This window comes from Uloborus diversus, chromosome 1 (assembly GCF_026930045.1).
Source record: "Uloborus diversus isolate 005 chromosome 1, Udiv.v.3.1, whole genome shotgun sequence".
Lineage (NCBI taxonomy): Eukaryota > Metazoa > Arthropoda > Arachnida > Araneae > Uloboridae > Uloborus > Uloborus diversus.
Genome location: NC_072731.1, coordinates 82,056,052 through 82,080,397, shown reverse-complemented (window position 1 = coordinate 82,080,397; position 24,346 = coordinate 82,056,052). Strand labels below are relative to the sequence as shown.

At 32.4% G+C, this 24,346-nt stretch overlaps 1 protein-coding gene across 2 annotated transcripts in view; it reads left to right on the top strand.

Annotated features, from left to right (window-relative positions):
• The first annotated feature begins 8,940 nt into the window (after window positions 1–8,940).
• Window positions 8,941–24,346, top strand: part of LOC129234675 (methyl-CpG-binding domain protein 2-like) — a 29,505-nt gene continuing 14,099 nt past the window's right edge. The window contains exons 1-3 of one of the 2 annotated variants that reach the window (XM_054868717.1): window positions 8,941–9,000; window positions 10,642–10,873; window positions 13,473–13,563. In XM_054868717.1, coding sequence (XP_054724692.1) covers window positions 10,676–10,873; window positions 13,473–13,563 — 289 coding nt within the window. In that variant the 5' untranslated portion in view covers window positions 8,941–9,000; window positions 10,642–10,675. Of the gene's footprint in view, window positions 9,001–9,063; window positions 9,180–10,641; window positions 10,874–13,472; window positions 13,564–24,346 lie in introns of those variants that run through there. The other variant, XM_054868718.1, reaches the window with a different exon arrangement.

The window sequence follows — 24,346 nt, the reverse complement described above, 5'->3', positions numbered from 1 at the left end:
TCATCACCCCATATCATGGATGGATGAACACGACGTATGTTCTAATATCCTGAAAAATGCTTCCAGAACTCAGTCAGAAACAGAACAGGTACACTGACAGTCAGAAGTGGACTAAGATAACAGTTGCTACCAATCCCATCCAAAATTGGAGCTATTTGCAGTTATTCAAAATCTGTCCTGTAGTTTAAGTGGGGAGAAAAATCTCTTTTTGAGAGGGGGGGGGGTTCTGGATAATTACAGGAACAGAATAAGCAGAAATGAACTGTTCATTTAATGCTGAAATAAGGTATAACAATAAACAAACCTAAATACATTTTTCATGATTTTATGTATACCTAAATTTTTTAGCCTTGCCTTAAATACCAAAAAATTTATTATAAATCTGAATTGAAAACAATATTTTTACATGACAAACAAGCATAAACCTAAAGAAAGCACTTGATTTACAAAACAAATTCAAAACTCTAAATTTAGAGAATCAAAACAGAATTCCAGCTACTATTTCAAAATTTCTGTTGCAAAAGTATTGTTTGTTTAACCTCTTTACATTTCAATATTATTATACAAATGAATGATAATAAATTTGATAATAAGTGTAACAAATCAGAAATACAGCATTGTCTGTATGAAAAAGATCAAAATTTCATTTAATTACACTATTTAGCATTTAAGCACAAAATTTTCGTTGGTTTGTATGTCGTAGTTGAAAGGGATTTCTGGACATCCTTGTAAACTTAATACTGGAGATCATTCTATTATACAATTTTTTAAGCAAACAGTACAATATTATCATGAGTTTTCTAGAACATCTGCATCAGGACTACAATTCAATTAGTAGTTCAGCTTTCTTTAAGTGTTGCAGAATATCTGGAAGAAACTTAAAAAACATTAAGGGCAAATAAATTTAAAAGCTGAAGTAAAACTCTTCAAATGTGCTAAATCATCAATACGGCTGATGTTTTGAATTGTCAGGAATATTTTTTAAAGTAGTTCATAAAATTATAAATGGAAAATAAATAAACACACTTTAATTGAAATAGAGCTGTATTTCAACTACTTTGCATTAAGTGTGTTGTAAAGTTTAATTTCAAATAACAGGGTGTTTTAAAAACACATGAAAAAGTAAAACACATATTACAGGGAATATTTTAATTCATCCATCTCTTTTGACTAGCATAGATTGTGTTTTTCATTCATTTATGTACATAATATTATGTACATATTTTTTAGTGTGCATCATCTTTGCTCTTAAGAAGAGAAATCATCAGTTTATGATGACTAAAATAAGTAATGATTGTTCGTGATTCCAAATTTTATAGGAACCGTGAGAAAACTTGCTTGTTTTTCCTGCATTTCGCTTAGGAATATCCACAGCGAAATTGTAGGGGTAGGTGTTGTATGTTGGACAGTGGGGCACATTGTTCAAGTCCCAATTATTTTAATAATATTAATATTTTTTATTTTATTTTCTGACCAACAAACAGCTCCTATGGTCCTACAAATCCTATCACGAAATCACATGGTACAGTTATATTGAACAAATTTTTTTCCAGAAAGTGTTATTTCAGCAGTCCTGAGTAATTTTCAGAAAACTATAAATTAATTTTTTTAATGGTTTTAGTCAAGATTGAGGAGAAAAAAAATTAAACTCCTGTCTTAAACTTTTACGTGAATGCCACTACCTCATCAAAGAGCTCACTCGTGCTTGTGATTGAAAAAATGTAAGTGCATACTGTAGAAACTATTTATAAACTGTTCTTGTTTGGCTTTAACATATAAATTTAAGTGAACTAAAAATATAGAGAATGCAATATAACTGATGCTTAAATTTAGATTCTTTAAAATAAAGCCACATTTTTCAGTAAATTCATTCATCTATACCAGATATTTCAGCTGGCCACATGAATCAGTTTTGAAAGCCGTATGTTGGGCACCATTGTCTTAGAGCATTTGAATTCCCCTTTATTTCAATGTTCTATTTCCTGACAAAAGTATTGATTTTCTAAAGCCTTTAACAAATTAAGATAATCTCTGATAAATTGAATATTTGTTTATTTATACATTTATTTTTATGAGTGGTTGAAATGAACTCAGATGCAATTGAATTACCTTTTGAGTGGGTGAGGCAAAATCACGAACATGTAATAAATGAATATAAATAATGAAAGAAACATTACTTTTAAAGTGGATGCATTATAATAATAATAATATAAGAGAAATAAACAACTCTGATTTAAGGAAGCAGTTACTAAAGACTTTATTTTGCATTGATTGAAAACATCGGATAAATATCAAAATATCCAATATATATCAAAATATCGGATATTTTCGAACCCAGATCTTTACGGATAATCTCAAAAACCCATTATGAGCCTTTATTTTAAAATGCCACACTAGTTAAAATTTTAACTCCACATTAATCGAGATAGGATTATTTAAAAATCATTTTTCCACCAAATATCGAAATTTTTACGAAATTGATGTGGGGTGAGAGCTTCATGTACTTTATTTTTCTGCTGATCTAAAAGAGTAGAATTCTTCTAAAGTTTGAGTTCAAGAAACGGGTTGTGTCATAATGACACACAATAGACGCAAAACATGTTAATTGTTCATCAAACACTTTTGAATAGATTCCCAAGTAACATAAATCACGTTACATCACGTTGCTCTGAAGCGTTGACATCACGTTACTGGTAACGTTGATAGAGCGAAAATATGTCTCGTTGCAAAACGCAAATGCAACGGTTTTAGTAACGTTACATCAACGGTTTCAGTAACGTTACATCAACGATTTTTGAAACGTTACATCAACCTTTATTTATCACGTTACATCACGTTGCTTTTAAACATTGTATTAAGCTTTTTTTTTTTTTTTTCACAGCTTGAATAAAGTTTTTTTTTTCCTTGGTGACAAGGAAGGTGGGTTCATTGAACCCTTAATTTTTGATACAGTAAGTATTCTGCATTTTTTGTTAATGCAATTACTGTTAATATACTTTTATAAAATCTTTACATTTTTTTTAACTTATAAAATGTCTCATGCCGTTTAAAGGCGTTCGAGTATTCTCACACTGTTGCTTCGTTTACAATATTTTGTAAGGGCATTCTTGATATTTAAAAATAAACAGATCATAACATAGCATAGCCGAATTTACATCAAGTGGAGCTCTATTAATAGTCAAAATTAACGATATTACTACAAATTAAATAAAAAATTCTTTCATAAATAAATCCTTGAAAAAATAATTATTATTATTACTAAAGAACTCCAGAAATATTTTTTGAAAGGCATGAAAGTTTTGAAAAAATCCTCTTACATCAGTCCTTTAACAAAAATTTGCATAAAGATAATTTCAGTTACATGACAAAAATTTTTTCAAAAAATTGCTACAATTATTTCCTCAAAATCATTCTGCAAAAAGCAGATTAAATGAGTAAAAAATGGTATCATTTATCGCTCTTATAGCTTATTAATGGAACATATCCCCAAGCTTCAGCATCTTTTTAAGAAATCAATGAATAAATAATCAAATAGAAACATCTAACATTATTCTTTCAAACAATATTATAAATAAAAGTACGGTGGGAAAAATACTCAAACTCCGACCAACGGCGGTTCATTAACTTCATAAAAATATGCAATAACACTTTTTTTTAATTAAATAAGTATATCAACAATAATACACTAACAATAATACAAAGTACCTACCGCTAAAAGTGATGAGAGATCGCGATTTGCGAAGCTGCAAAACAATGGCGGCATAGCAAGCCAGAAGTTGTTTACTGAAAATGGCCACTAGGATTCGGACGTTGCCGAAGACGAGGCAAGGTACAACGAAAAGTAATGATAAGTAACGTTTCTTTTGCAACTGTTTGTCAACGTTACAAATTTAAGAAAATTGCAACGTGATGTAACGTTTCAAAATTACGCTTTTTGTAACGAATCGATAAAGCAACGTGATATCACGTTGCGTGGAAAATGGTAACGATGTTTCAACTAATTGCAACGTGATGTAACGATGACGTAACGTTTCAGTGTTACTTGGGTTGTATTTCTTATTCATTTTCTTACATAAAATTATATACATGTGTCCACTTATAATGATCATCTTCTTCCTTCTTAAGAAGAGAAATGATCTGTTTACAATAACTAAAGTAAGTAATTACAAATGTACATATTGATCTCTGCGCTGCCTAAACGTAGTACATGCAACCGTACAAAATGAGAAAGAAAGCGAGAAGAGCGCAAGGTCTCACTTTCCTCCAATATCTGAAGGCAAGCAAGCCACTATTTTCCTTCTAACCGACATTGCTTATCCCCACCACTTTTCATCACACAAAAAGGTTGGATATAACTTCAAAGCCCTTGCATAAAAAGTTTCACTTAAAAAATCCTTGATTCAGCATTTTATTATAAAAGTATTGATATTTCAACCCGCAAAACTTTAAATGTACCTAATTTCTGACAAACAAGAGCTTTGTGGCTGGGAGGACTTTTACAATCTCAAAAACCCATGATAACAGTCCTTACCTCAAAGGTAATTCAAAACTTGTTAAAACTTAACTATGTATCAATCATGGCAAAATTATTTAAAAATCATTTTCTCAATAAAAACAGAAATTTTTACGAACCTGAAGTGGGGTGATAGCATGCACTTGATTCTTCAGGTGATAAAGAAATAGCAGGTAAAGGAAATAACAAGGCAACCTAAAAATTAGTAAACCCTAATTAGAGCATAATAAAATGTACCAACACACTACTTGAATCGAACTTAGAACACCTCAGTTTTCTGTTTATGAGGGAACACACAGCGACTGGCATGCTTGTTGAATAAAAAGGAGTAAATTACCAAAATAACCAAAACTACCTACATTAAAATTTTCATAAAATAATACATTTTAAATTGGCTCGCTCAACCTAAAAAAATCGATAAAAACTGTACTGTGTGTCAAGCAAGTGTTGTACTTCATATCCACCTCAAACGCTTTGGCAAATTCATGAGGTCACATTAATTTCATAATCGAACTGACATTTTTTTAAACAAATTTTAACTAATAAACATTTAGCAGAATATCCTAACAAAACGTTTCCATAAATCAAAATGTTATTAAAAGATACTGCCAGCAAGCACTGAAAGTCCTATAATTTATAAGCATTTTATTTCCTCTGCATCTCCTTTCAAAAAACAAAAATTTGACACTGTAAATACTTACGTTGCATAAAGTGAAGATTGCTTGAAGGAACATGAAAAACGATACATTAGTCAATTTTTTGTCTAAGAAATGATCAGGAAAAATAAAAACCTTAACATTAAAACATAAGTTAAAATGGGTTTTAATATCAAGTCACATTCATTTAAAATAAAAATTTCCGCAGCATAAAGCATTTATAATACAAATCACAAGTTACGATCTCTTCACATCACAAGTGTATGTTTTGTTTACTTCCACTCGTCGCCAAGCACGAAATTGATCGCGCCAAACCGAACACAGAGATCTATCGTTAAAAAAATTTAATTTACACAATTTAAACATTTGCCTTGTCTTAAAGTGTTGTTTTTCAATAACGTTGTGATTGGAATCATCGATTTAACAGAAAAAATAACTGTAAAAGACCCAAATACAGTGTCAGGATGGAATTTTAGCACACAGGAACACATGTTCTTGATATAATTACGCGATAGTTAAAGAAATAGGAATGGACTCACTCAAGTAAAGCTACACACGTATAATTTGAACATTGTAGAACAGTAATATGAGCATTAAAATCCTGGACTCACCTTTAATTTTTCAGATTCTGGGTTTTTCCACAGCACTGTCATGCGCTCCATGTTAATCCTACGGGAGAAGAAGAAACCTTGCCTCAGGCGGTCTTCGACCAATAGGAAAATGATACCGCGTTGTCGCAACTCTGAAAACTACGTTTTCATATAGGGACTCTAGTTGAATGCAAGCCGAGTAACACAACTCTTCTGAACTCACCCACAGCTACGGTAACAAAATACCTAAATAAAATTTCAATTACGGATTATTTGGATTAGTTTTCAAAGTTTAAAAGTTAAAACCTTAAAAAGTTCAAACACATATTCAATATTGATTGAATTATTCATTAACTTTTTTTAGACATTAACAGTTAACAAATATCAAACTGTAAACAAAGTGTTGTCTCCTGTCTGTTGTGGTTGGGGGAAAAAAAAAAGATAATTGCGCGTGCGTAAGTTTTGATGCTTTATCATTAAAAATATATTAGTTGGGAGTTGTTTTAAATCACTTCTTTGAGGTCTGAAAAGTTGTCTTTCAAATTGTTTCCCTAAAAAGGAGTCCTCTATGAATTCCTGACTTGCAAACAAATTTCTGATCTAAACGGTTCCAACAACCATTACAACAACATAAGTATTTCATTGTATTGTATTTTCGTGGGCCATTCAATTTAAAAAAAAAATTGAATCCTTAAGAATAATTAAAGCATTATTTTAGAAAATGAAATGAACTTTTGTTCATTAATAATGTTCAAGATAAAAAAAAAACAATAACTTTTTTTTTCGAAACTTTTGTATAAGTTTTCAAAAACAAACTCTTCTCAAAAGGGGTCCTACTTACCCCAGTCAACCCTATATGTATATAAAGTAAATTCACTAAGTTGTTTTTTATGCATGTTTCACTTTAACTTTGAAATTAAAGGCAAAAAAAGGGAGAAACACAATTGAAAACATACGCAGTTTAAAGGATGCAACAGTTTCGGACGTAAAATTTTTTTTGCATCCAACACCTAGATTTTACTAAAAAATATTCACTTGTTACAAAATCAAAATAGATTATATCAATGAGATTGATAAATCTTACTTTGTACCCAAAAATACGTGTATGTCGCTTTAAAATTATTGGCTCAGCATAACTAATTGCGCATTTTGGTGTCGGACGTAAAACACTTCATGTACCCCAGAGAAATTCCTTTTACAAATCAAAATGAATTATATTTTGACACATTTTTGCAACATCACCAGCAACACATTGTATCTTTAAATGGTTATTCATCTCAATTCATAATATTAGTATGTATTTTTCGGAAAATACAGAATTTCTTTGAGAGTCGCCAAATATGGTTTGAAAATACTCAAGATGTTGACCTTAGTTTAACCTCTTGTAACTTATTTATAACTGAAGTCATCAAATTTTAGACAGGCATTTCGAAATATACAACTCTTTACCTTTAAAATGATACCTTATTTGTTTAGAAAAAAAAAATTAAGATTTCCCTATGGTTTAGAATCCAAACCACATTTCTTCAAATATCTCAAAAACTTGTTTTTACATATCCCGCACTTTACCTTTCCATGTCATTTCCACATCATTATTTTTGCAAATGGGTATCTAATCTTTACTTTGTTCTATAAATTTTTAGGTATTCTGGGAAAAAAGGCTTCAAGGATTGAATGCTTGTAACCAAAAAGGAAGAGTCATTGAAACCTTTGAGTTGCCATCAAAAATTAAAGGTTTTTAAAACTCAGATTTTTTTTCTTATGAATTTGATTTTTTCTTCAAATTGTACAGGGCCTTTCTAATGTGTTTTTATGTGTCATAGTGTAAGATTTCTTTTTATTTCTCAATAACAGTGAAAAGGATGTGTATACTTTTTTGCTTTAACAACTGCCATTATTGGTGTTCTTCCGATAGTTCAAAATGATCCTATCTCATTTTCAGCACAGTTCCTTAGAATTTCAAGCTTGAGTATACCACCTTAAATTTTGGTCATAAATGTATCAAATTTTTCGTGCTAGTATCATTTTTTATGCTTGTCATTTCCCTAAGTAAGAATAAGGATCTGGAGGTCATATTAACTAATAAACATTTAGCAGAATATCCTAACAAAACGTTTCCATAAATCAAAATGTTATTAAAAGATACTGCCAGCAAGCACTGAAAGTCCTATAATTTATAAGCATTTTATTTCCTCTGCATCTCCTTTCAAAAAACAAAAATTTGACACTGTAAATACTTACGTTGCATAAAGTGAAGATTGCTTGAAGGAACATGAAAAACGATACATTAGTCAATTTTTTGTCTAAGAAATGATCAGGAAAAATAAAAACCTTAACATTAAAACATAAGTTAAAATGGGTTTTAATATCAAGTCACATTCATTTAAAATAAAAATTTCCGCAGCATAAAGCATTTATAATACAAATCACAAGTTACGATCTCTTCACATCACAAGTGTATGTTTTGTTTACTTCCACTCGTCGCCAAGCACGAAATTGATCGCGCCAAACCGAACACAGAGATCTATCGTTAAAAAAATTTAATTTACACAATTTAAACATTTGCCTTGTCTTAAAGTGTTGTTTTTCAATAACGTTGTGATTGGAATCATCGATTTAACAGAAAAAATAACTGTAAAAGACCCAAATACAGTGTCAGGATGGAATTTTAGCACACAGGAACACATGTTCTTGATATAATTACGCGATAGTTAAAGAAATAGGAATGGACTCACTCAAGTAAAGCTACACACGTATAATTTGAACATTGTAGAACAGTAATATGAGCATTAAAATCCTGGACTCACCTTTAATTTTTCAGATTCTGGGTTTTTCCACAGCACTGTCATGCGCTCCATGTTAATCCTACGGGAGAAGAAGAAACCTTGCCTCAGGCGGTCTTCGACCAATAGGAAAATGATACCGCGTTGTCGCAACTCTGAAAACTACGTTTTCATATAGGGACTCTAGTTGAATGCAAGCCGAGTAACACAACTCTTCTGAACTCACCCACAGCTACGGTAACAAAATACCTAAATAAAATTTCAATTACGGATTATTTGGATTAGTTTTCAAAGTTTAAAAGTTAAAACCTTAAAAAGTTCAAACACATATTCAATATTGATTGAATTATTCATTAACTTTTTTTAGACATTAACAGTTAACAAATATCAAACTGTAAACAAAGTGTTGTCTCCTGTCTGTTGTGGTTGGGGGAAAAAAAAAAGATAATTGCGCGTGCGTAAGTTTTGATGCTTTATCATTAAAAATATATTAGTTGGGAGTTGTTTTAAATCACTTCTTTGAGGTCTGAAAAGTTGTCTTTCAAATTGTTTCCCTAAAAAGGAGTCCTCTATGAATTCCTGACTTGCAAACAAATTTCTGATCTAAACGGTTCCAACAACCATTACAACAACATAAGTATTTCATTGTATTGTATTTTCGTGGGCTTAAAATAAATTCCGATTAGACCCCTTCTAAAACTTCTAAAATTTTGATACTGCCCAACCACGGACTGCATGGAATTTTCAAACGGTCCAGATAAGACGAATCTATGTGAATAAGAGGGAAAAGTAAAAATTAGATGCGCGTATTCCGCTCATTTGTCCGCCGACTCTGCTTCTGCAATAGCTGACACCGGTAAAAAAAAAATAGATTCGTCCATTTCCGGCTGTAAAACGGATATTTGTCTTTCCATACAATCCATGGTCAGACAGTATTTATAGCTATTGTGTTTCATTTCTCAGTTGGAAATGTACTGTTGCATTGTATAATTGGAAATGAAAAATGATTTTTTTTATGGATCGGTAATGAGTTTGATTTGATGAAACTTTATGAAAAAAGGCTTTTTGATTTAACAATTTCCTGTACTTTGGCTCTGGATAAAAGCCACAGAAATTGATGTTATATTTTGGGAAAGAAATACATTTTCTTCTCAGTTATATGCATGCAAATTAATGAATGCATTTAATGACTTTATTTTCTTCATGCGTTTCTGAAAGCTTGGTCAGAATGGGCAGAAAAAGCACTATAAAACTGGCAGGCTAGTACACCCGAACCTGAACCTGTTTTTGTGCAGTGAATAGGACCGCATAAAAAATTATTCGTAACTTTAGGTGTCGCTTTAAAAAGTTTTTTCACAACACAGTTGAATTTTTTTTTTTTTAATGTGGTGGATAGAGACCACATGAAAAAAGTCTCACATAGAAAATAACCCAAAAACTAACAAAGTTGTAATTTTTAAACAAAATCAAAATAAACCAAGTGATAATTTTTCCCGAGTCCTCAGAAAAAAATTTCTCTAATAAGGAAATTTTTAGGAGGTCACTCTCAAAAAAAAGAAAAATGGCAAAACATTTTTCTTCTGAATGATTTTATTTATGCTAATTAAAACTGAGCTAGCAGCAAACGATAAATTTCTGATTTAAAATTGACTTTCCTTTACTTAAAAATGCTTATAACTTTTCTGTTGGTAGTTTTAGAGACTTCTGTTGGTGATTTTAATCCCAGAGGAAAGAATATCTAATGACCTTTTATCCTAGAGTTGCCTTGTTAATGAGGAGACTGCTTCTCTCCTCTTGCGTGATTGGGAAGCATTGTCTCCCTGTAGGTTTGAATGCTTTGATTGACATGTAATTGAACCTTGGGAGATTCATAATACTCCCATTAGATGCTTGCTGAATTTTGCTTCAGCTACTTGTCTTTTTTAGAAACTTGTATGGGGTTAAGTGATAAATATGGTTACACAACAGATGGTTATTCAAGAAGATTTTTAATTTAATGAAAATTTTTTGCGGTCTTTTTTTCTCTTTGAAGAGGAATTGTTGAGCTTTCATTTTTCATCACTTTGTTATTGAGCTCTTAAATGACTTTTGTTTTTCAGGTGTCCATGTCTTTAATTTGATTCTCCTCATTTTATGATGCTGTTGGCTAAACGGAAAAAAGAACCTGTAGAAAAGGAAGAACATGAGCAGCCGCCCAAAATTAGCGCCTCTGTGGTGATGCCTATCCGTCAGACAGCTTCGATTTTTAAACAGTCTGTAACTATTGTCAAAAATATGGAATCTAAGGCACGTACGGACATAGTTCAGGGACCTCAAGAAAAACCTAAACAAGTAAAAACAAAAACAATTTATTTCAAAAATCAGATAAAAAGCATTAAGTGCAGTATATGCTATTTTTTTGTTTTTGTGATCTATTGTATTTTATCATTCTTGTACAAGCTTGCTTAATTTCATTTCTGCTGAAATAAAGCATGAAGAAAAAACGTCTAATTCCAACATTTCCCTACCGTTAGTTTTTTCATCTATTGGGCAATTCCATGGTGTTGGACGTAAAAAATTAAGAAAAATTTCTCAGTTTTAATTGCATTTACCAAATATAAACTAATCAAAAATGATTACATTTATTTACAAGATACTTACTACATCCCACTGAATAAAAAATCATATTAGTTTTTCAAAATAGATTCTTAAATTATAAATTAAAATTTTTTAAAGAGTTGGTGTTGGACGTAAACACACAAACAGTAAAATTGATGATTCACTAAAAAATTATTAAAAGTCTGAATTGGGTAACATTTTTATTTTAAAAACAGCTTCATTCCTAAGTATACTTATGATTGAAGCATATTTGAGTTTTCAAATGATATTATAAAGAATACAATTATTTTAAAAAATATTTTTAGCTCGTTGTCGAACGTATATTGTTCATATTAGACATAAATTATTGCTCTTAAATGTAAATACATAACAATGATTACAGTTATAAATATGTAAATTATAGGTTACATTGACTGAATTAAAATTTACCAAATAAATTCAGAAGAATGGTGGGTTGGGGGAAGTGGGTCACCCCGTTAAGACTGAAATATGCATATGGTTTTTATATTTTTTTTGCATTGATCATGTCATGGCTCATCAGAGTGGTTGGTTTTGCACATATTTGGGTTTCGTGGATTTTTTTTTTCTAGATCAGAGAACTTAGTCAAAAAAAAGAAAAAATCTGAAAAATATTTTTTGGCGAGTTCAAGCAAATTGGTTAGCTTTTATTATTTTGTTATAATCATTAAACCTTCATGTACAGTTTAATTTAAAGTGCATACTGCAACCAGAATTTTTGAATAAAATATTATAAATAACTTTTAGAGGAAGGGTCCCACTTACCCCGGTACAATTTCACTATGTGAGGTGCCCATCCTAGTGAGGATTGAAAATCAAAAGCAACTCTGATGAAATCTTTGTATTAGTGAAATGCAAGACAACTATGAGGACTTAGTAGGAATTGATAGTTCAGCAAAAAAAAACTGCTAAAGCTGGTGATTAGTTATTTGTTAAACTTATGTGAAAGAAAACGATTAAGATTTATGTAGGTCTAATGTTGATAATGGTTATTCTTCAGCCAACTTTACATAGACGCAGTCATTTAGTGTTTGCAATTTCTTTTTCAACACTTTTAATTCATACACTTTTATATGTAAAAGTAAAATATATACCTAAAGGGCTTTCGATAAATTTCACAAATGAAATTGTTTTGTTTTAAAATTTTCCGTGATACAGATTTAAAAGACAGTAAATATCCCATAAATGGATGCATTTTCAAAAAAGTAATTCACACTAAAAATTTACATACTTTATCATGTAAGACTCATTTTATCCCTTTTTTAGACGTGCTTTCATGTTAATTAAATTAAAAGCAGGGTGTCCCACTTTCCCCTTACTCTAAGTGGGAAACCCATTCAATTTAAAAAAAAAATTGAATCCTTAAGAATAATTAAAGCATTATTTTAGAAAATGAAATGAACTTTTGTTCATTAATAATGTTCAAGATAAAAAAAAAACAATAACTTTTTTTTTCGAAACTTTTGTATAAGTTTTCAAAAACAAACTCTTCTCAAAAGGGGTCCTACTTACCCCAGTCAACCCTATATGTATATAAAGTAAATTCACTAAGTTGTTTTTTATGCATGTTTCACTTTAACTTTGAAATTAAAGGCAAAAAAAGGGAGAAACACAATTGAAAACATACGCAGTTTAAAGGATGCAACAGTTTCGGACGTAAAATTTTTTTTGCATCCAACACCTAGATTTTACTAAAAAATATTCACTTGTTACAAAATCAAAATAGATTATATCAATGAGATTGATAAATCTTACTTTGTACCCAAAAATACGTGTATGTCGCTTTAAAATTATTGGCTCAGCATAACTAATTGCGCATTTTGGTGTCGGACGTAAAACACTTCATGTACCCCAGAGAAATTCCTTTTACAAATCAAAATGAATTATATTTTGACACATTTTTGCAACATCACCAGCAACACATTGTATCTTTAAATGGTTATTCATCTCAATTCATAATATTAGTATGTATTTTTCGGAAAATACAGAATTTCTTTGAGAGTCGCCAAATATGGTTTGAAAATACTCAAGATGTTGACCTTAGTTTAACCTCTTGTAACTTATTTATAACTGAAGTCATCAAATTTTAGACAGGCATTTCGAAATATACAACTCTTTACCTTTAAAATGATACCTTATTTGTTTAGAAAAAAAAAATTAAGATTTCCCTATGGTTTAGAATCCAAACCACATTTCTTCAAATATCTCAAAAACTTGTTTTTACATATCCCGCACTTTACCTTTCCATGTCATTTCCACATCATTATTTTTGCAAATGGGTATCTAATCTTTACTTTGTTCTATAAATTTTTAGGTATTCTGGGAAAAAAGGCTTCAAGGATTGAATGCTTGTAACCAAAAAGGAAGAGTCATTGAAACCTTTGAGTTGCCATCAAAAATTAAAGGTTTTTAAAACTCAGATTTTTTTTCTTATGAATTTGATTTTTTCTTCAAATTGTACAGGGCCTTTCTAATGTGTTTTTATGTGTCATAGTGTAAGATTTCTTTTTATTTCTCAATAACAGTGAAAAGGATGTGTATACTTTTTTGCTTTAACAACTGCCATTATTGGTGTTCTTCCGATAGTTCAAAATGATCCTATCTCATTTTCAGCACAGTTCCTTAGAATTTCAAGCTTGAGTATACCACCTTAAATTTTGGTCATAAATGTATCAAATTTTTCGTGCTAGTATCATTTTTTATGCTTGTCATTTCCCTAAGTAAGAATAAGGATCTGGAGGTCATATAAAAAGTTAGATTTCATGTTTTTTTCATTATTTGCTTCATTTTTTTTAAGTCTTAACTTGGCTCCCTATTTTGACCATTTTAGCAACTGAAGTATTTATGTAAGACTAGCGGTTGCAAGAATAGAGGTCATACAGATAAAAGGCAGACTCTGTACATTGTATCATATCGATTGTGGTGTATTTTGTAGTTAGTTGCGATATGTATATCAATCAAATGTACTTCATTCTTTTCAGTTAGAGCTAATCAATAAGATGCATTTTATGTGGTCTCTTTATTACTGATGATGCACAATTTAATTAAATATCTGATACAGATGTGATATACCCCCCCCCCATTTGGTAACATCCGATTTTTTGCACAAAATTTAAATATTTTTCTAGCCAATGAGGTGATAATTTTTTAAGCATGTCATTCCTGGCAAAATTAACCTGCATTTGGCATCCCAAAGGTAATCTTAGATCTGTTCAAACTTGTTTCTTTGTTAGCGGTTCCATGTTGGATAGATTCTTTTTTTTTTCGTGCAATATATCTCTTATAGAAAAGCCATGGGTGCAAGACCTTCCGTCTCAGGACGGATTTCTGTCTTGGACAAATTTCCGAGACAGAGGTCGGGACGGAAAGAAATTCAATGACTTTCTTTCAGTTTTTACTTTTAAAAAAATTGAGTGTTTGAAAAATATGCTTTTATAATTGGACCGTTTCATAACCAGGAATTTACATCGACATTCTCTCGGTTTTCCGCCATAGGCTTGTTTTGTTTGCAACGTGCTTTTGGAGGAGTGGCTTTTCGACTCGCACCGTTTGACTTTTTTTATGTATAGCTCTGTTATTTTCAACTCACTGCATTGCCGACCGAGGAGTTGCTCGCTATTCTCCCTGATTTTTCGAAATAATTGGCTCTAATTGAAAATTTAGCATTTTCTCATGCTATTTTCAATCATTTTTTTGTTTTTTTCATTTGCGGGTTTTTTTTTTTTTTGCAAACTTACACGCATTAATGAAAATAATGTACGCTCTTAAAATGTCTTAGAGTTGAATCTGAATCTCCGACTGAGAGTGATTGCTGACAAGATGAAATGTTTTGGCCACAGTAAAAGGCATCCACATACCAGGCAAAACGGAAACTATCAGGGATTTTGAATATTTCAATGAAAATGGGAATTTTGGAAATAACCAAGGGAAATTTCAAGCTGGTTGGAAACACAGATGGGCAACCATTCCTGTATTTTTGACAAAGCTTTAGGAATCACAAAATTCGAATATCATTGAATCTAACACTCGCTAGAATGGAAATATGGGAGGGGGGGGGGGAGAAAGGAAAGGAGAAAAATAACGTCAGAACGAATTTGAGAAAAAACGCTGCTATTTCAAAGAGTGTAAACAGTTCGCAAATTAACCCACGATAATGAGGTCTTAGAAGGTTGAAATCTTGGACAATTTAAGAGGGGTGGGGGGGGGGGGGGGGGGATGTGTTACTCAAGGGTTACAGTATAAAATATCAAAAAACTGAATTGAAAGCCATTTTTGAAGCTAGGAGTGGTTTGATATTTCTCCTCTGCAAACTCTTAAAAATTTAAAAGTCAAAGTTTTAGGCTGTCTTTAATGATGTAAAATTGGGGAGGGGGAGTTTTTAGAACAAATCAAAAATTGGAGTCTTAAAAACACTGATTTAGGCAATCTTTGTTGAATTTATGAGAGATGGTTTTGGTGTTTTAGCATGAAAATGTTTTGTAGCTGATGTATTACAAACTATTTGAGGCTATAATTAAATGGACTTGAGTAAAATGGCATTGGGACCCTCTCCCGCAAAGTGTTTGTAATTGAAGTCTTAAAACTTTTAGGTGTTATTGACAATGTCAAGAGGGAGGGAAGGGGCTCTCTTTAGGCGAAATTCCGACACTGGAGTCTTAAAAGAGCAACTTTAGACCATCTTGGGGTTCGGGGTTCCCCTTCCCCAAAAAATATTCAATGCTGGAGCATTCAGAACTCAGTTTTAGGTAATCTTTAAGACTTAAGAAGAGGGAATTTGAATTCTTTCTCCCAATAAGTTTTAGAATTTAAATTCTTAAATCTTCGGTGATGAAAAGGGAAAACCTCAAATTTAAGTCAAATTTAGTGAACTTAGAGGAAGGAGTTGGGGGGGGGGGGTCTCTCTCCCCGAGAATTTCTCCATGCTGAAGTATTGAAATTCTATTTTGGCTATTTTTGAGTGGGTTAAGAGTTAGGGAATTCAGGGGTCTTTCTCGAAACATTTTAGATATTGTAGGCTTAAAACTTTGGGTTGTCTTTGGCGATGTGTGGAGGGGAGTTGCTCTCTCAATCGAAAAATAAATCTTAAACAAAAACTTACACTGCGTTTAGTAAACACAATGAGGGGGGGGGCATTCGGCACCCCAGCCCGAAATATTTTCGTTTCTGAAATTTTAAGAGCTTTGTTTCGGGTTCTCCAATTGATGGATGATTTAAGGGGGAAGAGTGTAAGAAGGTTCTTTCAAAAAGTTTCCAAAATTTAAGTATTAAAACTTTTAGGCTGTCATAAGTCATGTTTATGTAAGAGGGGTAGGATTCCTACAAAACAATTTAGAAACTAAAGCCTTAAAAATTGAAGTTTAGGACATTTGTGGTGAACTCAGAGGAGGGGTTTCTGAAGTTCTCTTCCAAAAATGTTTTGATGCTGAAAATTTAAAGCGCTACTTTAGGTTATATTTGAGTGTCTTAAGAGGGATGTGATTCGAGAACCCTGCTTGGGGTTAGGATTCAGTTCCCCTATTTCTTTTTTTAATTAATGAATATTGGAAAGGATACCTTGTTTAAACTAGTATGTTGTGGCCATCACGAAACTTTCTTCTATATTTTTCTTTTTTTTCTGATCCTTCCCCATGCTTGACGAGGAAGCAATATTCCCAACAAAAACAAAATTACACATGCAAAAACTGAAAGTTATTTTAAAAGCCTTGTTTGAATTAATTACAAATATTTTATTTGTTAACAAACATAAGATGGCAACAGTTAAAAATTTTAAATTATTGAGATAATATTTCCGGTCATTTCCATACAATTAAAATCACGAGAAATACGCAGACGACAATCTATTACGATTTATCTTTCTTATTGTTGCATTAATAAAGCTATTTTTATTCGCAAAGAGAAAAAAAAATCAACACCTCTTGGAGCGATTGGTGTCAAAATTGAACCAAAGCTTGTTTACATATGGATTCACATATATTCCAAATTTCAACCAGAACGTAGCATTACTTCTTGAGATAGGGCACTCACAATGGAAAAAAAGAACGGGCGATTGCGCTACCCCCTTTTTAGCTATTGACACCAAAATAAAATCAGCTCTTATACCCTTTAAGGGCTACTTGCCGATAAATTTTTCTTTCATTCCGATCATTATTTCTTGAGATACAGCAGTCACAATTGACGACAAAAAATGTTCTATAGCTCAACCCCCGTTTGAGTTATTGACACCAAAATTGAATCAGCACCTGTTCCTGTTACTGGCAACATATGGACCAAATTTTGTTTGATTCCGCCAGTTACTTCCCGAGGAATAGCAATCACGCGTAACTCAAAAAACGTCCCATTGCTCCACCCCCCTTGGAGGAATTCGCGCCAAAAACCAATGGGCACAAGTTCACATAGGGGCACATATGTGTACCAAATTTCGTTCGATTTCATGCGGTAGTTTTTGCTGTAGAGCGGCCACAAAAAACTGGTCACACACAGACGTGACACACACACACACATACACACACACATACATACACACACACAGACAGACAGACATTTTCCAAAAATAGTCGAAATGGACTCAGCACACCTCAAAACGTTCGAATCCGTCAAAATTCGAAATTTGAAAATTTGCACGAATCCAATACTTTCTTCTATGTATTAGATATAGAAGAAAGTAAAAATATATCTACTTCACTGACGCGATTTTTTATTGCTAATTTCACCACCTGCTATCTTATAAAAGAATTCTTTTTCAAATGAAGACTGTGTTGGGGCAGTGGCGTAGCTAGGGAGGGGCGGAGGGGGCGATCCGCCCCAGCGGCACTTTTTGGGGGGCGGCAATTTCACATTTTTGATGTAAAAAAATTTAACACGTTTTTCCAATAAGGAAATCATGCTTTTGATCTATTTTGGAGGCAAAAAAAAAGTCTTTGAATTGTAAAGTTTTGGTACGACTATGATAATTAAATTACTCTAATACAAAACATGTGTTTTTCTTGTGGACTATTTGTTTTTTTCTCTTCCTTCGTCTGAAACTACAGACTGAGGGAGGTGGTAGTCTAAAGTCAAGGAACCATGTTTTTTCCTTTTTACTGTTAAGTTCACTATTGCAAAAGAAACAATACATTTCATAACGTTTCTTTACATGATGAAATTACCACTTGATTTTAAGAAAGTTTCTTAGAAACCACCTTATTTAAAAAAAAAAAATCACTTTTTTTTCTAGAGGAAAGTGACAACAAGAGTAAAAGGAGAGAGGTCTCAAATGGTGGGCGATTTCTTGCTCATTTTCAAGATAGTATTATCTATTTCAACAATTGCTTTGATTGGTCATTGATTACAAAATTTTCCCTAAGACAGAATGAATTTTATGCTCATTTTACAAAACGCTTATTCACAACTCGAATAATAATTGCTTGTGTTTCTGTTTTATATCGGCAAAATCCTTGAACAGCAAATCCAGCAAAACAAATGAGTTTCAATGAGAAACTCATTTAGTCACTCATTTTAAAGAAAGGTTTTTAATCAGTAAAATTTTCTCTAGGCAAAGCCTTTCACACTTACATCAAAAGTAATGATTTCTGATGCACTACATTTTCTTCTCATGAACCACAGTGTGGTGAATCGAATGTAAAGGGCCTCTTAAACTTATCGTCCTGTATCATTGAAAAATAAAATCATCCAAATTTGGTAATATAGCATTAAAGGATCTAGGGAAGGGGAAGGGATGAGTCGTGCTCGTACCCTGGTTGGGAACTTCTAAGTTCTTCAATATTAAGTGATTCGCTCAAGCACGAATCCAAAAGGGAGTTTATAACTCCCTCTGAGAAATCAAATTGACCCTGAATTAGAGTTTCTAAAACTTTAAATTAGGAAACTTTCCCCGATCTTTAAGCTCCTTCCTGCTGTCACAAAGCTTAAAATGTATTTTCAGGACTTTAATTTTGAAAAATTTCCAGATTAGAGCCAGTCACCATCCTTTTCTCCCTTACCTTGGCCAAACATAACCTATGTCAGCGTTTTGGGGGGCTCCATTTTCAATCCTCCCGTGTTTTCGCTGTCTAACGTTGCCAAAGAAAGCTTTAAAATGTTTTAAGGCCAGTGAGTTTTGACCCACCAAAAACAGCTTAAAATTGCTTTCTTAAACCCTCAAAAAATGTCACATTTTTCGAGAAGAGCAAACAACTTTCCTATCCCTTAACGTCATCGAACAGCCGAAAAGCGCAGAGGCCTTGAGTCTCGAAACATTTCGAAAGGATAACGTCCACATCACCCCTTCGCTTGACGTCCCGTCGCATCTTTTAGCCTAATATTGAGTTTTTAAAACTTAAATACCAACAAATTTCTGAGGGCGGTCAAACTCTGACGCTTCCTGTAACGTGATTAACTATAGTCTAATATGTTTATTTAGGACATCAACTTCGAACTTCAAAATACCCATCTCATCCAATGTCTCCAAAAATAGCATAAAGTAGTTGAAAGTTACATTTCAGAAAAATTCTAAGGTAGGGACTCCAAATGTGCACGTAATCATCTATTGTCATCACACAGTTGACTCCAAATTTCATTTTTAGAAATTTCTGAGGGAAGACCAAAAAGCTTTTTTTTTTGTTTCGGTGATATAGAGTTTAAAATGAGTAAGTTTTGAAAAAAGATTTTGAGTGGAAAACCTCCCTCCGAACTTTCTCTCACAACTTTGTTCGCCAAACAACGGCTAAAAGCGTGTTTTGTCACTTCCTTTTCAAAAAGTTTCAAGGGGAGACGGGAAAACCATTTTACTTCACAACATTTTTGGAAACATTTGGGAACTGCCGTCAAAGATAGCCTACAATTGCGTTTTTGAAACTTTGGCATCGGAAAATTCCAGAGAGCTTCCGAACATTCCCTATTCTTTTTAACGCCATCAAAGATAGACTAGAATTGATTTCAAGTTTCAAAACATTTCAGGAGGAAAACCCAGGCTTTGTTGGAGTTAGGGGAGGCCCTTACACCACTACATACTGCATACAGTTCGTATTTTTCAGTTTAGTTGAAAAGCTTTCCGTACAGCGCCCTCGAACCTTCCCCAGTATTTTCACATATCCAAAAAGAGCCTAAAACTGCTTTTTTAATACTTTAATTTCGAAAAATTTGCTTGAGAAGTCCCGACCCCCTAATGTTACCAAAAAAAAAAAAAAAGCATAAAACTTATTTTAATTTTGAAAAAAAAAAAAAACTGCAGAGAGCTCCAAGCTTCTTTTCTACAAGCGTCACTCAAAATTCCAAATTTTGACTTAAGTTTTGGAAGATTTCAGTGGGGATCTGAATTCCTTTTTTTTCTTCTGCAGAAAAAATACGAAGGGAAAAAGACAGGTGTATTTTCTTCTTTATTAAATTCTTATTAAAATACTTCTGGCTCTTTAATGTATTAACTATTTCCCATCAAAAGGGCGGCAAATTGAGGAACTGTCCCGGGCGGCAGAAAGTGTAGCTACGCCACTATGTGGGGGAATGGTGCCAATTCATTATCATTAGTTGGTCGTACCCTTCCCCCACCTTTCTTTCATTTCTGTTTTGTTGGCGCTACCTTATGTAGATATTCCGATCAGAACTGATTTATGTTGCAAAAGTGAAATCCTTATGTCCTAAGCGATTTTATTGCTACAATAAAAAAGTATACGATCGGCAAAAACTAATGGTGCAGCGCTGCGAAAGCTTTTACCCCTAACATTATCCAACATCGTCTAAAATTGCGTTTTTGAAACTTCAATTTCGAAATATTGCCGAAGGAGGGTTCCTGAACTCCATCCCTTCCATAGTGCACTCAAAAAGCGTATTAAAGTTATGAAAGATGGAGTACAATTTCATTTTTAAAACTTCGATTTCTGGGAGAGCCCAGAGCACCCTCCCCCCTTCTCTAATATTTTTGAAGGCTGTCCAATATTGTTATTTTAGATCAGTTTGAAATAATTGATGTAAGAGTCCCTGAGCCCCTCCTTTCCTTGAACTTTACCAAAATGGCCTACCATAGCGTTTTTTGGACTTCAATTTGAAAAACTTTCTGGGGAGAGTCCCCCAGACCCCCCCCCCCCCTCCACTTCTTGTCAGATTTTAGATTTTTTGGAATTATGATGTCAAAATGCTTAAATATTACAATTTAAGGGCTTAAAATTTAAATCAAACACAGATTCCAAAATTGGCATTGTCAAAATCTACAACATTAACACACATAAATTTTTCCCTTAAGTCTGCATGCAGGCACGGGGGGGGGGGGGGGTGTTGAAAATATTTTCCGTCTTGAAAGCATCACCAAACTTGCACCCATGAGGAAAGCTTATTTTGTATTGGTTTAAATTCAGGAGTTTTTTTTGATGAATAAATATTAGATAATTCCAGTTCCTTCAAACTTGACGGTTAATTAAAAGTAAAATCCAACATGGGAGTGTGTGTGTGGTAAGGAGCCATTATTTCATATGTTGTGTTTCAGACTGAGTGTGAGAATTTATACAATAAAAATGTTAGTTTTTTTGCCCTTTTAGAATTCAAAAAAAAAAAAAAACTCTCACTTCCAAAATTCTTTATGTTTTACAAAATATTGAGGGTTTCTTGTAGTTTTTAATTTTATATTTACTGCATGTAAATTTATTTTACAAAAATAGTACGGTTATTTTATTGTAAAAGTTAATTTTTATTGATGCCAAGAACTATTTAGGCATATTCTGTCATGCCTCCTTTAGGTACTGAATTTCTGAAAATAAGTTGACTCTAGCATTTTATAAAAATATGAAGGTGTATTTTACGTAAAATATAGTAGATATTTTTGGTAGGTATTTTAAAAGCGTTTCTGGATAGCAAATTAATGTATGGTATTTTTGTATTGTTTATGTTTGGGATGTTCTGTCGAGACATTTTTACTTTTCATACATCGAAATTTGAATAGTTAAGCATATTTTTGGCTGAAATAGTTATGTTTTGGGGATGTTTTCCGCTTTAAGCATCCCATATCAAATCGCTTTGGTCTTTTTTAGTAGAGTATGAGAAAAGTTTTTGTTCGATGAAATGCATGTTGGAAAATAGCTTTTATTTCTATTGGAACATATTTCTTTGGCGAGCTGTGATAGTAATTTGTTAATTTAAGCATTTTAAATACCTTCTAGTAATTTTTCTTTGTGTACAAAAACTTTCTAGTTTCTGGTATTTTCGAAGCAAATATTCACAATGTTTTTTGCTGTGGTTTTATGTTTTTATATATATATTGTGTTCTGAAGTGCTTTCATCATGTTTTTTTATCTGAATTTTTTCTGTTGGCGCTAAAAAAGCATCACTAAGAACGATGTATAACACATGTCGTCGTACATTGTTTTCTTGGTGACGCTTTCTTGGCGCCAACAGGAAAAAGTCGCCAAGGGTGGGGTATATAACATTAGTTCCAAATATCTTACCTAGGCAAAACTCTTTATCGAAGATTGAATTTTCATTTGAGATTTACAGTAGGGGCTGCTTAATGTGATCACGGTTAATGTTATCATTAGCTTAATGTTATATATCAGAATCACAAAGTTCCGGAACACTTGAATATTAATGTGTATTTAAAAAATCGTATATTGTAATCAGTGGCTTTGTTTATTGTTATCACTTTTTCATGAACTTTAAATGTTTTCACCTTTTTTGCTCCTCAATCAACAGAAATACAAAGGCAAATCCTGACAAGTAGCTTCCAGAAAAACAAGTTTATTTTTTATCAGTAAAGCAGAAGAAGTTTTCTCTCTGCTTAATTACACTAAAAACTTCACACTAAACAGTCAAAGATTTTAGAGAGTAAGAAAAAGCACAATGATTTTTCGGTCAAGGAAAAAATTGACAGTTTAAAAGGCTTTGAAAATTTAGTTGTGAATCAAAGAAGTGCTGCAGAACAATTAAACATTTATCAGCCATTGCTTTGTAAGTTACTGAAGATGGTGACGAGATTAAAAACAAAGTGAAGATAAATGAAAATTTAAGCAACAAGTGAAACCATGCTGGAAAAGATGGTGAAGTTAAATCTGCTTTGAAACTGTGGTTTGCGAATGTCAGGGAAAAGGATGCGCGAGTAAAAGGTCTGTTAATGCGACAAAAAGTAGAAGATCTTGCTTTTAAAATGGACCAAAAAGACTGTAGCATCGGATGGATGGTTTATTAATCGATGGAAAAAAGATCTATTCCACTCTGCTAATTAAGTAATTAATAATTTAAAACTGCATTCAGTTGAGTCATTGTAATTTTAATTTGTGGTTGTATAAATCAATACTTCTTTATATTGAAAAAAAACAAAACATTTTTTGTGTCCTGGGCTTTATTCTGTTATTGTTATCAAACTGTATTTGTCCCAAAGTGATCACATTAAGCGGCGCCTACTGTAACTGAAAGTTGATTATTTTGTCCGCTCATGTGGAACAAACTATTAAAACTTTATTAATGTGTTCCTTATATATATTTATTTTATTTGTGTCACAAAATTAGCAACAAAATTAAGTAATCATGAAGAGGTCATAAAAGGCGAATTATTTCTAAAATTTGCCAATTGAATTGATTTTTCGACTATCCAAGTATCCACTGTAATGGCCTTTGGCTCCTTTAAACTCTTATTTTTATCTGGTATACTTTGAATTCTTTTTTCCAAAAATTTTTTCAATAAACTACTCTCCTCCATATATTGTAAGTAATAACACAAATAGTACAACATACAGGGCAGCATATATCATACAGGGCAGATACAAGGAGTGGTTCATGGGGTCATGACCCCCCCCCCCCATCCTAAATTGTTCAAAACATTATCCATCCACATTTTATGCTAACACTTGAAGAACAAAATGAAACAATTTCCATGAACTTTTCAATGAATCAATTATTTTTTAAAGTAAATATTTAAAATGCTACTTTTTGTCATTGCTTATAAAATTAATTTGTAACGTTTATGCCAATACAGGTTTAACGCTATAGGCGCATTATTCCTGATGGATTATGTGCTTTTATTGAAACCCAAGCAGTTTTGGAAAATTTTGAACCCACAGCCATAGGTTCTTCTGTTGTGAGGGGCAAGATCACACTTTAGCATGACCCCCGCCCCCCTCTAAAATGGTATTCAGTATCTGCCCCTGACGACATAAGCTGTTTTTTTGCTAAAAAATAAATATTTGTATGAAACTAATAGCAATCATTAAACTTGCCTAGCAATTTTTTCAA